The 17,159-nt window shown below is 31.7% G+C and overlaps 3 protein-coding genes across 3 annotated transcripts; all 3 read right to left on the bottom strand.

Annotated features, from left to right (window-relative positions):
• Positions 1 to 2,554: 2,554 nt before the first annotated feature.
• Positions 2,555 to 3,332, bottom strand: LOC120263648. Its single transcript, XM_039271613.1, has 3 exons — positions 3,266 to 3,332; positions 3,110 to 3,165; positions 2,555 to 3,007 (listed from the first exon to the last, which is right to left on the bottom strand). The coding sequence occupies exons 1-3, from the start codon at positions 3,282 to 3,284 to the stop codon at positions 2,555 to 2,557; spliced, it is 528 nt and encodes a 175-aa protein (XP_039127547.1). The 5' UTR covers positions 3,285 to 3,332.
• Positions 3,333 to 4,157: 825 nt separating this feature from the next.
• On the bottom strand, positions 4,158 to 5,862 carry LOC120263832. Its single transcript, XM_039271810.1, has 2 exons — positions 4,818 to 5,862; positions 4,158 to 4,689 (listed from the first exon to the last, which is right to left on the bottom strand). Exons 1-2 carry the CDS (start codon positions 5,772 to 5,774, stop codon positions 4,306 to 4,308), a joined length of 1,341 nt encoding a protein of 446 aa, XP_039127744.1. The 5' UTR covers positions 5,775 to 5,862; the 3' UTR covers positions 4,158 to 4,305.
• Positions 5,863 to 14,941: 9,079 nt separating this feature from the next.
• On the bottom strand, positions 14,942 to 16,891 carry LOC120263803. The gene is made up of 2 exons (XM_039271785.1): positions 16,396 to 16,891; positions 14,942 to 15,796 (listed from the first exon to the last, which is right to left on the bottom strand). Exons 1-2 carry the CDS (start codon positions 16,746 to 16,748, stop codon positions 14,977 to 14,979), a joined length of 1,173 nt encoding a protein of 390 aa, XP_039127719.1. The 5' UTR covers positions 16,749 to 16,891; the 3' UTR covers positions 14,942 to 14,976.
• Positions 16,892 to 17,159: the final 268 nt, after the last annotated feature.

The following is a 17,159-nucleotide window of genomic DNA, read 5'->3' on the forward strand; positions in this document are numbered from 1 at the left end:
CATATCCAAAAATCATTGTCAATGCAAAAATAGAGAAATTCGGTGATCCCCTTTTTCTAATGAAAAATAATTCCAATTATTATCAAATATTAATAACTTAACCAAATAGATAACTAAATCACAATATCTTCCTAATTTAATCCATAAAACAATTAAGGAATATAGTTTACGTAAGCCTAGATGACCACCCAATAATTAATCCAATAATTGATTAAGTATAAAAAAATAATCCATCACTGAATTCATGGTTAAGAATTTGAATAATAATTTTGAAAACAATTTAATAATTCTCAAGTAATAAATGTTTCTGTATTTTCAAAATAAAACAAAATGAGTAGATTATATAATAACTAACTGAATGGTTGTTGACAGAGCATGACATCCTTAATTAAATTATCAGATATATTAATCTATTAGATAAACAAACAAATACATGCAAAATTTGTAACCTTTGCCAATAAAAGTATTCACAGTAGTTAAAATCAAAAATATTGAATTAATACATCATCAGAGAAATGGCTGTCAAATAAATCTTAGATCCGTAATTAATTAAGTATAGAATCAAATAAGTAGCAATTAGATAATTAGAAATCTAAGTTTTGAAATAAGGATAGATATAGTATTTTAAATCCCAAAACATTTAAATATAATATCATGAATGGCTTTAACAATAAAATCCAAAGTTATTAAATAATTATGTTGATGATTTACAGTAATCAGAAATTATATATATCTATATATATAATATAGGTTTATACGTGATTTACTTACCTGTCTAACACCAAAACTAAAAGCACTCCGAAATTAGGCTTTCACAAAATATCCTATAATTGAGAGTATATTCCACAGACATTAAAACGCTAACTATACTAAACGTACAAAGGGATAAAAACCACACTAATAAATACAGTACCCAAAATGTACAACAATTTAATATATATATATATATATTACGTATATGAATATATGTGTATGGGTGTACAGTGAATTTAATTTTCCCATGCTGCTAGTGTCCACTCATTTAATATATATATATATATATATATACACACACAAACAATATATGTGTTAACAACAATGGACGCCAGGAGTTACACACAATATATAGTTACACAGAACTTCACAAATTTCTATGAAATTAAGTATCTAAAGACATGCATGTAGAAGTCATTATGGTTGAAACATTATAATGGGTTACAGTTCAAATTAATCACAAAACACAGTTAATGTTGATGCAACAATAATGGGTCTCACCAAAGCATAAGTACAATCTAAGCTTATACCATATATGCACTAAAACTTATGGTTTGCTTGAGGTTTCATAATCTAGGAAGGTTCCATCAACACGGTATCCAAGAAAATAGTTATTATTACTAGCCACTCAACTAACCTGAGATCAAAGTGCAGGATTCTTCTAATACATCTGTATATACATGCTGTAACATTGGAAGCTATTAAATAAAAATCAGCCTATCATGTGTTCTTTAAGTGATAACACACTTATTAAATTATTCATTCATAACCATTGGTCTCATGATCAAAGTCCTATCATCTAATAAAATTCACGTAATAAGAATAAATAACCAATGCCGGCACTCTTCAAATAATTAAATAAATTTCATATTTAAATAAGAATGTCGAGAAGCCTTACAATCTCATTCAGTTGCATCGAATATAACATATAGTCAAAATTCAAACTTATTTTCTCTACTTTTCCAAACTCCAAAATCCAAATATAATTTAACCCTAAAAATATATCAAACCATACAGATTTCTAAGAAACGGAAAAATACCTGATGACTTTTGAAGGGTAAAAACCGAGTACTCTTCCCGACTACTCTTCAAACCCTAGAACCATTTAACCCAAAAAGGAAACCCTAAGAATTACGGAATCAAAACAAGAACTAAAAATAAATAGATCAAAGAAGGGGAAAAAAACTTACCACGAATACTTCTAGATGAGTACTCGACACGGAAGATTTCCTCGCCCTTGCTACACACCCCCAAGGTTGGACAACAAACGAAAGAGGAAGGCTACGAATTATCTAATTTTAGGAATTTTAATTTATCCCGTAACCACTAGCGGTTGCCAGGAACGTGGGGGCTCACGATCCCTGAAAGATAAGGTTGGTTTCGGACTTTAAATTAAATTTAAAAAGATAAAAATTTAAATAACAAGTGGGGTCCACAATATATATATATATATATATATATATTTGTTCTATGCTTTTTAATTTGGTTTAATCAAATGCATTTAAAAAAATTTATTTCATCAAATATGTAATGCAGAAAAAATAAAGAGAAAAAACCAACACAGCAAAAAGGCCCTGCAAATTGACCAAATAAAAAAAAAAGCTAAATATAACAGGAATATTGAACTCTTAATTAGCAAGCTTTACAAACTTTTACATCAACTTAATCATGCAAACATGCAACATTTATGATATAATTTAATTAGTTTAATATATTATGAGATTCTTATATCATGTAATGCCAAGCTCTCACAAACTCATGATATATATATATATATATATATATATATATATTGATGAATTCAACTTGTTTTCTCTGGATTGAATCTTTTCTTCTTAGCAATTTGATCAATGGGAACAATGCAATGGTTTCCTGAACGCAGAGTGCTTGCCCAATCAACATGCTTGTTTACACAAACCTTCTTTCCTTGCTTAACTTGTGATTTTATTGATGTTTGAGTTCTAGTTTTGTTATTCTCATTTATCTCAATCTTGTACTCTTCTCCTTCCATTCTAATGCTTATTACTCTCACCTCCATGACCTTCTCTTTGCTTGATTGTTCTCCTCTTTTGCATATGTTCATCCTAGCCATCTTGTGCCGATACAATCCTCGAAGCCGAAAAGCAAGATGACCAAGTTCTTGTTTGATCTCCTCCTCCAATTCATTCTCTATTTCGATCTCGATCTCTTTTCGTAGTGCTAATTCCTCTTCAGATAAAATATTATCACTGAACTTGTTCTTCTCTTCACCAAACTATATAATCAAACATTTTTAAGATGAGAGTCCAAAAGAGATAGAAAATTAAATGTTATATATGTTCTAGCTATATATATATATATATATATATATTGTTACCAAATAATATCCATGATGAGCTTCGCTATTTCTCCTATTGGTTTGATCTTCAAAACCTAACAAAGAAATCAAGTTCCAAGTGAGTCATGATCAAACACAGAAACATAAAACAATTAATGAAGATTAATAGTAAGCAAAGAGACAAGAATTTCATACATTGCTCTAAGTCTTCCATGGTTTGTGATCTCTTTGCATGGAGTGATCATGCTCATGGAGCTTTTTATAGTAATTTGGTTGAGTGGGTTTTAGTGAGTGCAAGTGTTACATGAGAGCTTTGCTTTACTAGTGTTATCCCAAAGTTGGGCGCCAAAACTCTAATTCTAATGATAATATGCAAGTGTATATACTGTTGTGTTGATGTAGATATGTGTGCTTTGCTTTGAAGGGATAAAGACATGGGTTTGGTTCAACTTGAAGTTCATTCAATCTTGGAAGAATATATATACCTACCTCTTCTCGAAAATTTATTGGTTATATGTAATAATTAATTAAAAAAACATATAGAGAATTAATTTGTATTAATAAATGAAAGTGCAAGGCTGTGCTCCACCATCCCTCACATGCACAAAGTGAAAAGCAAGTGCACTTATAAAAAAAGAAATGCCATCATCTGCAATCTTCTTTATTTGATTATTACGGTTATTATTAAGGAGTATTAAACACCATTAATTACCTGTAAATCTTCAGTAGCTTTGTTTAAAGTGGATAAATTTCTAATTCATTAGAAAATAAAAACAAAAAAACAAAAACAATAAAAAACAAATAAACTAAAAAAAATAATGGCAAAAAAACAGTAATATAAAGACTAGTTGCCGATCATCAGTAGCAATGTACTTCTTAAACCAACTGACAAAAAGAAATTTCAGAAGTTGAAAAAAACTGTTGCATCTAATTGAGTCAACAAAATCCACTGTATGTAACAAATTACCTACTCAAGCTGTCTTGGTAAAGTACCTCTGTCCTCATTGGCTCAATCTTCAGTTTTTCATACAAATTAAAAAGATTTCATTTATAGAAGTATTATCTTCAATAAAACCATGGCTGCATGTTTACTGGTTATTAAATCTGTACATGTACATATCAATCATATTTCAGTTTCTCATTTCTGAGAGATCAAGAGATCCTACATGCATGGTTTGGTATCCAAAAACATAGAAATTGATATACTTAAAATCCAATTATATAATAATTAACTATCAACAAGCACAAGCATAAGATGGTGTGATCTTTGCTTGATTCTTTGCTAGCTTTTGCTCCTTCATTTCATTGAGAACAGAAGCAGTCCAAGCAGAGAAGAATGACTCATTATACCCAATCTGCTTATCTTTATAGAAAGGAAAGCACCGAGAAGGATTACTCTCCGGGCACCGCTCGCCGTTAGGATCATTCCATTGGCCGGTGTGATTTATACCCGATGACTCGGCAATCCATCGGAATACATACTGTCCAACTCCGGCCAACTCCTTCCATCCTTTCGGAAAAAATTCCATTACACTGCTATTCTTATCCATGAAAATCATATTTGTGAGTTGAGCTCCATGCGGTGTTGCTAATACATCTGTTTCACTCATCAATTTCACCTATAAAAAAAAAAAAATTCAGATAATTAAGTACAATACTCCTCCACACTCATACAAGTACTTGCAACTCTTGATTATATATTTATATAGAAACATCAAATTAATATATATATCATATGAAAGTGAACCTGATCACAAAAGGTAAGATTATTAGGCCGAGCAACCCGTAGTCGGCAATCTTCGACTTTGAGGCACGCCTTTTCGAAGATGCTAATAACTGCATTATCATCCTTGAATGATCTCTTCCCTAGTCTGAGAAGCAATGTCAATCTTACAATCACTTTCTCTTCATCAATGTCATCTTTCTTGATTCCACAATAAGCTCTTGCCTTGCACCTTATCAAGTCATACACTTGCTCCTTTTTTTCCTTTGACATTGATCCTTGATTCCTTCTGAACACCACTGCCTTCTCCAAACAACTAGTTGTTTTCCTTCCATTGAATTCTTCAATTACTAGTGATTTTGGTTGGAAGATAGCTATCAATAGCTCTTTCAACCAAGGACTTATCCTCTTCCTTAATTCTCCACGGCGGTAGAGTAGCCACCTATTAGGTAACATGCATGACTTGCTTTGATGCCATGAAATGAAAGGAATCATTGCGGACATACCATGCCAAAGATTATCGTAGTCGTAATATGTGTCGGAGATGAAAGTGAGGCCATTGAGTAGGTCGATATCGCTGGTGAGAGACACCGGGGAAATAAATCCATAGAAATTCTTTGTTCCATTGGAGATGCTTCTACCGGAAAGGCATAAAAGCTGACCGTCGGAAGCCTCGGAAGGAAAATATACGTGTTCCGGTCCACCGTCTTCTCTAGTATCATTCATAGAGCTCATGAACCATGTGTGGCCATCCATCGGTTTATCGGCGAAGCGAAGATCCTTTAAAGGCAAGAAGGAGATGTGTTGGTAAGAAGAGTTCAATGAGAATGATGTCTTTAAGGTTTGAATTTGGAAAATGATGAGGAGAGTGATGAAGGTGGAGGTAAAACAAGAGAGGAGGAATCTAGGGGAGCGAATAGAGATAGAGAAGCTCTTTTGTTTGAAAAGAGATTTCTTTTGAGTGGGGTTATAGAAGTTCATTTTGGAGAATATGGCCTTCCCTAGGTCTTTGCTAAGACCAAATGGGGATTGAGAGAGTTTTTATATATATCATTGTGTTTGTTGTTTAGCTATAAGATGAATTAGTAGAGTTTGTTAGTTTGTTTATGAAGGGAAAGAGGTTGGAGGAGTTCCATGAAGTTAGTTAGTTATCAACGTTAGATAGCATGAAAAGAAGAGAAGAAAGGACATGAATGGATTCAAATAAATGAAAAAAATAAATGGGAAGTGTGTGATGTGTTTGTACTTTTTATATGGACAAGATGCAACCTTTCTGGAAGTCAACCATAGAGGTAACATGGTGGGTTGGTCAAATACCTAACGTCTAGTTTCATGGACGTAAAAAGAAAATTATATTTATACCCTCCACTAATTAACTTTTTGGATGAGCCACTGTTGACATTATTTATATTTAGAGTGGATATTGGATAAGAAGAGATTCGATCTCCAAATCTCTCATGTAGGAATCCCTTGTTTTAATATCCACTAACAATTAACCATTGATATATATATATATATATATATATATATACTAATAATAATATAGATATATGTTTTATTTACTACCCACATCTTTGTAAAATTGACAAAATGACTTGTGAACTCAAAATTAGTTTTGATGTTTTAAATCCAGATGATATATATATTTCCCCTTTTATACCTTCAATTATATAATTTTTTTTATTATATATATTATTAGAAATTATGTACAAAATAAGAGATGTTTTTTTTAAATTTTTTTATGAAACTCATGATTTATTTATTAATACATAATGTATATTTTAAAATATATTTTATAAAATTTAAAAATAAAAAAGCCATTTTATCTTGAATTAAAACATCAAAATTGAGGGATGACAATATTACCCTTTTTTTTAAGGCTATATATAAATGTAAATTCCCCAAAAAGATGAATGGCAATTAGAAAGTTTATGTTGCATTGAATTTAGGCAAAATGTTGACGTATGAGTGTTAGGTTGAAACGCATAAGATTTGGATGATAAGAAAGCTTAAAAAAATTAATCTTGTGTTTGCCATTGCAAGCATGAAATGAATAATCAATTGATGATGAAGTTTTTTTTCTCTGATATTTAATTGAAATTAATAGAAGTGGATAGGTGTCACTTTGGCGTGTGGCTTGAAATCAATTCAACAATTTTGATGCTTTTTAGAGTCAATCACTTGTTTTTATAGTTAACTATTAATGCATGTGATAAAAATTAATTTGTTGAAATTCCTCAACTTGGTTTTAAATTTAAAATCACATGCAAAAAGGAACACAACCTTTACAATGAACTTGGTTTAAAATATATTAAATTAAATAGAAAACTTGTATTGATTAAAGATTGTTTACACCAAAAATTTTGTAAGACATCATTTTTTCAATGTAAGAAGATGGAGATTGTTTTTCAAGATATAATTGATTCCCTTAAAAAAATATTATGAATTGAAACTTTAATGGTGATGATCGGTGCTTTTTCCCAATAATAACATTGCTTGTGCAATATATCATCATTTTATACAAACTTTGATTAAAGATTCTGTTTTTAATTATGTAATTTATATAAAAAAGGTTATGTGAAAAAATAAATTAATATAAAAAATAATTATTTTATAAAAGTTAATTACGAAAGGATATATATATATATATATATATATAAAAGATAGTTGACATATAAAAGATTGTTTTATGTCTTGAAGTTGGTCCATAAAATTCATCTCACATGCTTACAACCATGTTCCTATCTTATTTTGATTTGTGGAATTTCCTTGTTTAAGATATGAAGTTGCCGTATTATGATTAGACCAGTCAAAACGGACCGGTGAGGTGGGCCAGCCCGTGGACTACCAAAACCCGTTATTTGGCGGGGCAGGCCGACCCGTCATTTGGCGGGTTGGCAAAATGTCAACACGACCCAACCCACCTTGGATTGGCGGGTTGAGCGGGCCGGTCCACTAAAAATATAAAACATTTAAAAGTTATATAGTTTATATATTGATTATTTTTTTTTAACATACCAAACCAAACCAAAAGATATTTGTTAAAGCACAAAACATAATACAAAAGATGTATTTCAAAAAATATTTTACATACGAGGTTATAATAAATCACACAACTAAAATAATAAAAGAAGTAAATAACAATAAATCCAACCAAGTTAACCAATTAACCCAACATTTAAAAATTCCCACATGAATTGAACAACTATAGATAAGAGAAATATCAATACCATGATATTACATAAAGCACCTAAAACATTTATCCTCATTTAATCTTTAATTCTTTTTTTTTTTTAGTCAATTAAAGGGGCGGGCTAGCTCACCCCGCCCCACCCATAACCCTAACCCAAACGGGTTGGCATGTTTTACTAGGGTTTGCCCAAACAGCCTACAAAAGTGCTAACCCAATCCAGTCAATTTTTGTTGGCGATGTGATCAACCCCGACGAGTTAGGCCCTGCTTTTGACAACTCTAATTATGATACATCAAAATCCAAAAATATATAAAAAGAATCTAAATTTGAAAAATATCAAATTGGTAATCAAGAATATTTCCAGCTTCAAAAAAATTAAAAAAATTAAGCTCAAACAAATCAAAAGGAATAAATTCAATCTCTCTTTGACGAATAATTTTTTTTTTTTTAAAAAAAGTCTTTATCAAAGTTAACAAATTAACGAAGTATATCGATTGCACTCTTGCAATTATGTTGACAGAAAGTAACTTAGATTTAATTTAAAAATAAAAAATAAAAAAAATCATCTAAGATGAGATGATCCTTAATGTATGTAATTTATCTATTTTTTTAAATAAATATTAGTCTCTATAATGTTTTTTTAAATTACAAAAAATATCAAGTGAATGTATTTTTGAATTAAAAAAAGGATCTCTACGCTAATTCAATTAAATTATGTTCAAATTTTGTTTTATTATATTCGTTGACCCTTATCAGATGCAAAAAAAAAAAATATATATATATATATATATATAAAGTGTAATAATTTCTTTGAGGCCCAATTTGATTCACTTTGATTTGCTGCAATCAATGTCTTTGTTCAAAGTACCTTGCACATCACTGTATGACTAGTGAATATATATATCTTTAAAGTCTAATTATAAAGCTTCCTTAAATATATAAACATGTGGATCAAAATGAATCAAAATGGGTATCAAAGAAGTTAATACTCTTGTTCCCCAATTGAGTCATGAAAGTTCTCATAGAGATGGGTTGTGAACCACATGGCCAATGAAAGGGACATAAGCATATATATTCAAATACATTGTCCTATGTATAATGTCTCAAAAAATATATTAAAAAAACATCACATGTCACACCAAATTTATTTTCTCTGTGATAGCCCTTAATGATTAACACTATAAATGTTATTGTTATTTTTTTTTAATTAAAATTGATATTTTATAATTTTATTTTTATAATATAAATATGACTTTTATTTCTTTGTGCTTGGGATGGAAATTATTGTGCAATATGCACACTAATAGCAAGGTTATTATAGTGAGTAAAATAATAATAATAATAATAATAATAATAATAATAATAATAATAGAGAGGCACAAAATTTTATGGTGGTTATTGTTAAGAAAATATCATTACTAACAATTTGATAAAAGTACAAAAAATATAGAACAATTTCACAAACCTATATTTCAAATTCACTTGAATTAAAACCTTTTCTTGTCTCCAAACACAAATATTAATTTTAATTACATTAACTGTCGCACTATGAGAAATCTAAAAAACTTGCTTAATTTATATGGGAAAAAAAATAATTATTAAGTCTAAAAAAGGACTTAAATAATTTGGAACTCCATGTGATGGATATTGTAACCTCTTTGCATACTTTCAAAATTTAACAACCAAAATTCAACAAAAATGATCTGTGAATGTGATGTATGATCGACTTGTTCAACTTTCTTTTTTCTTCTTCCCATATTTTCGAAGGCACAAATAGTGATAGACAAATAGAAAAGTGTTGGGTTTTAGCTAATTTGGGCTAGAAGAAATAGGATTGGGGATTTGGCCTAATCCCTTAACGAAAAGAAAAAAAAAGAAAACTAGATCAATAGTGGAAGCATTTGAAGGCACAATGATAATGTTAGTGCAACCGCACTATTTATTGGCATGATTTGACACCAAGACAAGATAACGTGGCAACCATGGTGACAAAGCATAATTGATGACATGGAAAGCATGGTGACATGGCAAAGAGACTTGGGGTGCAAGGCAAATCATCTTAAATATGGTGGAGCTATTTTTAGTATGTTTATAACTTAGGCCAAATATCTTGAAGATTTTGGTGGAATTATTCTTGGAAACATGAAGACAAGATCATATCAAGACCATATTTAGGTGATTTGATTGAAGACTAAATATGGTGGAGCTTAATTGAAGAAATATCTATTCATGGTATGAATGAAGGCTAATTGAAGATATGATTTGAAGAATCCTTGATGAGAATGATTGAAGATCATTATCGGCAAGATTTGAAGACCAAACTTGGGTGAATTGAAGATCAAGTTTGGAGAATCTTTGAAGACCAAACTTGGAAGGTTGAAGATCAAGTTTGGCAAGTTCCATGAAAACGCACAAGAACGTGCGCCCCTTGCGAGGGGACTGCGTGATGAGGAACTGAGGAGGTAGGCTAGTTGCCGGCAGTCGAGATTGGGAGATTTGGCTGCATCGACTCGGACGAAGCATGACCGGGAGGTTGATGGGTCTTGAGGTTGTCCGCAACATAACTAAAACTCAGTCAAGTCAGCAGTCGGGGCCATGTTACAACTTATGTTACAACAGGAGTTGCAATAGCTAATTTCTGAAAGTTTTTAAATTAGTAGCCGCGGAGATTCCAAAAGAGGTATGTGCTATATTTGGGACGTTAATGCATCTATATAAGCTACCTTGCTCGTAGATTGTAAGTGTGACTCTTGGAGGAGAGTGGGTGAGCACTAGACAATGTAGAGAGGGTAGTATTCTTTATTATTGAGTGAGTGAGTGACAAGTGTTTGTACTCATCTATTTTTACCTCTTTTAGTGGATTGTTTATCTCCGGGCTTGGCCCCCAAGACATAGGCGAGTGGACGCCGAACTGGATTACCAACGTCGTGTGTCTCTTTCTTTGTTGGTTTGTGTGAGATTTCTATGAGTGCCTGAGTGTTCCCTAAAACCCACAAACCACACCGGCGGAACTAACAGGTAATCTTACCATTGGATTAAAATACAAGTGAGAGAGTGAAAGGGTGTGAGAACATTAGGGTGAAAGAAAGAGAGAGGTACGAATCCAAGAAGAAGAAGAGGAAGAAGAAAAGGGGGTTAGGGCTTGAGCAAGCAAGAAAATCGCACGTCAAATTGATACTGGATCTTGCCCAAATCTCGGGTGGAGAATCCTTGCGGATGGCTCTGCTAACCTACCGGGTTTGATCTTCCAGATGATGTATGTGTTGTTAAGAGTGAGCTCTTAACTTGTTATACTCTTATTGTTGTAATCCTCTAGTTGTATCTAGAGAGAACACCCTCTTATATCATATTGTTGATGTAGTGAAACATTTTGTAAGTGGTTATAAGAAGTCCCGTAGTTTTTCCCTAAATTTGTAGGGTTTTACACTCTAAATTGGTTTTGCATGGTTGTATACCATGAACAATGATTGTGCTACAGTACTTCCGCAGATTTTTTTTTTTTTGGTTATTTAGCTCAAGTAACCCAGACAAGTGCAGGTAACCCCAACAAGAAGGAGAGAGAGAGAGAGAGAGAGAGAGAGAGAGAGAGGAACAATTAATGGAGAGAGGTGAAGAGAATGCATCACTAATGAAGGAAGAGATTAATGAAGAAGATGAGATGAAGAAGGGAATTGGAAGGAGAATATGGGAAGAATCTAAGAATTAAGTTGTGGAGGATATAATAGGTCCAGACAGACATCTTTACAAGGATTGTAACTTATAGCACCTTTGTCCAATTGTCCTCACTCAAGCCTTCGCCGGCCATCTTGGAGACCTTTAGCTCGCTGGCGTCTCCATCGCCAACACCCTCATCTTTGGTTGTAACTTCCGTCTCATGGTATTTGATACATATATAGTTTTACTAATAATTATATATATATATATATATATAATCATTTGGATGATAAGGAATTGGTCTGCTATTTGTTTTTATATGCACTTGAGACAAATCGAAAAAGAAAAATAAGCTATGTTAACGGAGTTAATTCAAGTGGTAGAATTTAAATTATTGTGTAAACAAAAAGCATTTTCTAAATCTAAGAGAAGTCTATTTTCCGTAAGACTTCCAATAGATCACCAATTCTATGTGGATCAATAAAAAAAAATTTCTCTTTTGTATCTGTTTTGATGTCTCGTAATGTTTACAATATATATATATATATATATTTATTTGCTTAGTATTTCTTTATGGAGGAATATGTAATTTTTTAGATTTTTATTATAATTTTTTACATAAAAATCGTAAATCTTAAGTCTTAAAGTCGTATGGAAAAATTAAAGGTGCTAGTTTATACATACATAAACAGAGAAAAAGATTAAGGTTCAGTTTGGATTGTAGAATGAGAATGAAAAGAAGGGGAAGGGAAAAATGAGAGGAAAGAAAATGAGAATAGGAGGAAAGGAGTATATGATAAAAGCTGTATTTGATTGGAAGGAATGAGTGTTGGGAATAGAAAAAACAAAAGAGATAAATATAATAAAATTACAATCATGCCCTTTTATATATATTGGGTTGATATTAATTGTATAAACTAATAATTTATATATAATAATGAATAATTAACATAAGGTATTATTAAATTTTTTAATATAATTATTTAATTTAATTTATTATAATTAAGTATTTCAATTAGATAATATAATTTAACATATATTTGTTACTAAAGTATTTTAACTAAATCTTTTCATTAAATAGTTATAGTTGAATCTTCATCTTTGAAGGATTGTAAATTTAATGTCATTTGAAAAGAATGTTTGCCCAATGTTTAGTAAAGAAAAAGAAAATAAAAATAAAAATAACAATTACAACTGGAAAAGAATGTTTGTGAAGCAACTATAATTGAAAAATAAAACAACAACTAGAAGGAAGCATGTATACAAAAATAAAATAGCAACTACAAGGAATGTTTTTGGCTAAAAAATTTAGATGATGCAATAGCAATTTTTCAAGGCTTCAGAACAACAACATTTTAATTAAATGAACAAGGCTTCATCTATTTGCAAATTAGACATGCACAACTGACTAAAAACAAAACTAATTCATTCAATTTTATTCAAATAATCAAAGGATAAAAAGAATGAAGAAAAAGTCATGCTCCATCAATACACAATTACTACACAATTTTATATAAAAAACAATCAAGTGTTTTCCAAATTCAGATAAAGTAGGTTTATATGTCTATTGAAGTTGCCAATTTGGGGATGATTATTTTTGATAAACAGTAGTATTTCTGATAATTTGGGTTCATATACATGATTTTTTATAGACGTGAATCAATTGAGGTTTTCTAATATGAAACGAATATGTTAGTGCAACCGCACTATTTAATTGGCATGATTTGACACCAAGACAAGATGACGTGGCAACCATGGTGACAAGGCGTAATTGATGACATGAAAAGCATGGTGACATGGCAAGGAGACTTGGCGTGCAAGGCAAAACATCTTGAAGATCTTGGTGGAGCTATTTTTAGTATGTCTATAACTTGGAGGAAAATATCTTGAATATCTTGGTGGAGTTATTCTTGGTAACATGTTGCATTTTGAAGACAAGATCATATCAAGACCATATTTAGGTGATTTGATTGAAGACTAAATATGATGGAGCTTAATTGAAGAAATATCTATTCATGGTATGACTGAAGGCTAATTGAAGATATGATTTGAAGAATCCTTGATGAAGATTGATTGAAGTCTATTAAGGGCAAGATTTGAGGACCAAACTTGGGTGAATTGAAGATCAAGTTTGGAGAATTTTTGAAGACCAAACTTGGAAGGTTGAAGACTAAGTTTGGCAAGTTCCATGAAGACGCATCAAGACGCGTGCTCCCTGCGAGGGACTACGTGATGAGAAACTAGCGAGTGTAGACTAGTTGCGGCGATCGGGATCGGGAGATTTGGTCCGCATCGACTCGGACTAAGCACGACCGGGAGGTTGATGGGTCTTGAAGTCATCATAGCGTAACGAACTCGATCAAGTCGTGCAGTCGTAGCTATGTTGCAACTTATGTTACAACAGGTATATCACAGGTTAGGTGAATACATGCAGTGTTCATTTGTGGTATTAGTACTCCTATAAGTGTCCCCTTGCTCTTTTGCCAATGTTCTTGTTTGCTATTCCCATACTAGAGCTCATCGGACAATAGCCGGAGTTGGCATCAAAGGCCGGAATGACGGTATTGTATTTCATCACGTTGCATTTCTTGTTTGTATTCTTTTTTCCATTTGTTAGGGTTTTTTATAATTTTTTTTTTGAAAAGTTTCGTTTATTAGAGAATTCAGAGTTTGTATTTTATTTTTCTTTTTAATAAAAAAAAGCAGGTGAGTTGAATCGCTTGTTTAAACGCAGGTTTTTAATTGATTAAATAATATATATTTAATTAAATATTAATTATTAGGCATGTTTTTTAGAGGATTATAACGGCCTCTAAAACAATAACTAGAATTTTAAAATTTTAATTGTAGAAGCGGTTATAACCGCCTCTAAAATTATGAGGTAAAATATCTTTTAAAGCAATCATTTCCTTAACTATTAATTTATCTCAACTTTTGTATTAAACCGGCTCTAAACTCTAGAGCCAGCTTAATACATGGCTAGTTTAGAGGCGGTGAATAATTCACTCCTGCGGCTATAGGTCACATAATTTTTCAATTTCTAAATTACTTTTGTTGTGTTTGGATAATTAAAATGATTAAACCTACAATGATATTAGAAACTAGTTTTTTACTATTACAATCAAGGTTTGTGCTTATGGCAGATTTAATATAAACATTAGATAAATATGCTTACTATCATTAGCAATCATTCATTAATCAACTTCACAAAAGCAAAAAATCACCTCAAAACAAATCACTCAATTTAACAAAATAACAAAATGAACAAATGAAAAATAAAATTTTAAAATAAAATAAAATCAACATAAAACAACAAATTGATAAACATGGCTAAAATCACTCCCATGTAACTCTAATTTTATCAACATGCTTAAAATCATATGTGAAAGCCAAACTCCCACCCATCCTCTTGAAAACAAATCTCTCAACCAAAACATAACAAGAAAACCTCCTCCACACATCACCTTCAAACTCCTCAACCCTATCAACCTTCTTAACTTTATTCTCCCTACCACTCATGACCCAACCCAATCTATTCTCCTCCCATCTCATCCTCTCCCACACAACCATGCTCAAACCTAACCCACTCTCCCTTGAGTTCACACCCTTGAACCAAATAAAGTTATCAACCATATTAACTTCATCTTCTACAACTTCATTCCCATTCAAAAGTGCCATCTCCCTTCTCACACTTACACTAACTTGCACTTTGTTTTCTCCATGAAAGTTACAACCATATATCTCTTCCCAAAATTGCTCAAGAGTAACCTCATAATACATAGACTTCTTCATTTGATCTTTCAACCTATCACCTTCTTTGATGAAGATGAAAGGGGTGTACCACTTCCCTACAACAACATGAGAGCCGAAATCCGGCAACCGTCTTCGAAGTGCCATATCAACACCATTGGCTTCACCTTCTAAGACAAAGCTTCTTGGTATAGAAGTATTAGCTCGCCAACCTTTTCTTCTTAGAAAATGTGGAGGGAATCCATCTTGAGCCACAGCTTTGGCAGTGAATCTACGCCCTCTAGGAATGATCTCTACTTGCTGGTATGTGTTTGTAGGATCAAAGGAAAGTGGTTTGGTGTCATTCACAAAGTTAAAACATAAGCATGTCCCCATATCCTCCTCTCTTGAAGATGTTGCTGTTTTTCTGCAATTGCATTAAGGGAATTTCCATTTGTTAGAGACGAACCAAATTTATGTTACTTTATATATAGTTTTTTTGTTTTATAAACATATATATATGACCAATAGATAAGGAATAGATATCCTTATGAAATAGTAAAAGCTTTTCAGATAAAAAGTCAAAAAATAAATATATAAATAAAAAGTGGTCAACAAATCTAACTTTGGTTTATTTAGTTTTTTTTTTCTTAATAGTTGTGTTCATGTATATAACTGAATTTAAATAGATTTATTGAAAGCATTGATAGTAATATTTTTGCACACGATATATATAGCACCTGTGGTATTCGTAAAAAATAAAAAATAAATAAATCTAAATAATCACAACTAATGTTTTTTTTTTGTTGTTTTTGTTGCGATTCTTTCATAATTTCCGTTTGTAATTTTCAACCTAATTAATTTCCCAAAAAAAAGTCAATAATACATATTATGTGAGTCTAATTAAAATTAAAATTTAAGTTTATAGAACAAACGATCTTTGTATGTTCATTTTAGTTTATGAGATTAATTAATACTAAGAAATCTAGACAAATCTTTGAATACAACCAATAAAAAGGAGCATACCCTTTATGTCTTCCATCGGCCATAATAGCATAGTAAACGTTGGATGATAAGGGCTGGCCGGTTACCGGAATGAAGTAAACTTCATCGTGAGAGGTTTGGTGGTGAGAGTGAGAGGTTCCCTGGTGAGCACCAGCGCCGGTGGTGTGCGTGTAACTGATCACAGTTTTCCTGTTTTGAGGAAATGGTAGTTTGTAGATCCTTGAATCTTCACAGAGCCCCAAGCAGCACACTGCTTCAGCTTCGGCAGCCTCATCTTGGATCACAAGAATGCCGGAGCCCGGCCCTTCCGGTGGCGGTGCCGATAAGAAATTAGGATTGTTGTTGTAGAGGGAAAGAGGCCTAGTTACATACATTTTTCCCAAGTTTTTTTTTTTTTATTGTTTGCTGGGTCAGGTGTATATAGAAGAGAGCTTAGAAGTATATGTAGGAGATGATGATATATATATACAAGTCAAATGAAGAAGTTTCTTTGAAGATTCTTGTGTTGTTACGTGTATCACCACCAATACATGGAAAAAGTTTTTTCTTGGAAATTAAAGATGCATGTTTAACTCATTTTGACTTTGATTAATCAAATTAATGTTCCACATTCATGTATTCAAACATATGCATTAAAACTAAAGTAGATATTTTTAGGTGGTGCATAATTAAGAGAGCTTAATTACAAGTAACAAGCACACGTAAGAGATTTACAGAAGTCAAATGGATAAGTTTCTTTGAAGATGGTTTGTGTTTTTACGTGTGCACCAATACAAGGAAAACGT

Source organism: Dioscorea cayenensis, chromosome 6 (assembly GCF_009730915.1).
Source record: "Dioscorea cayenensis subsp. rotundata cultivar TDr96_F1 chromosome 6, TDr96_F1_v2_PseudoChromosome.rev07_lg8_w22 25.fasta, whole genome shotgun sequence".
In the NCBI taxonomy this organism is placed as follows: domain Eukaryota; kingdom Viridiplantae; phylum Streptophyta; class Magnoliopsida; order Dioscoreales; family Dioscoreaceae; genus Dioscorea; species Dioscorea cayenensis.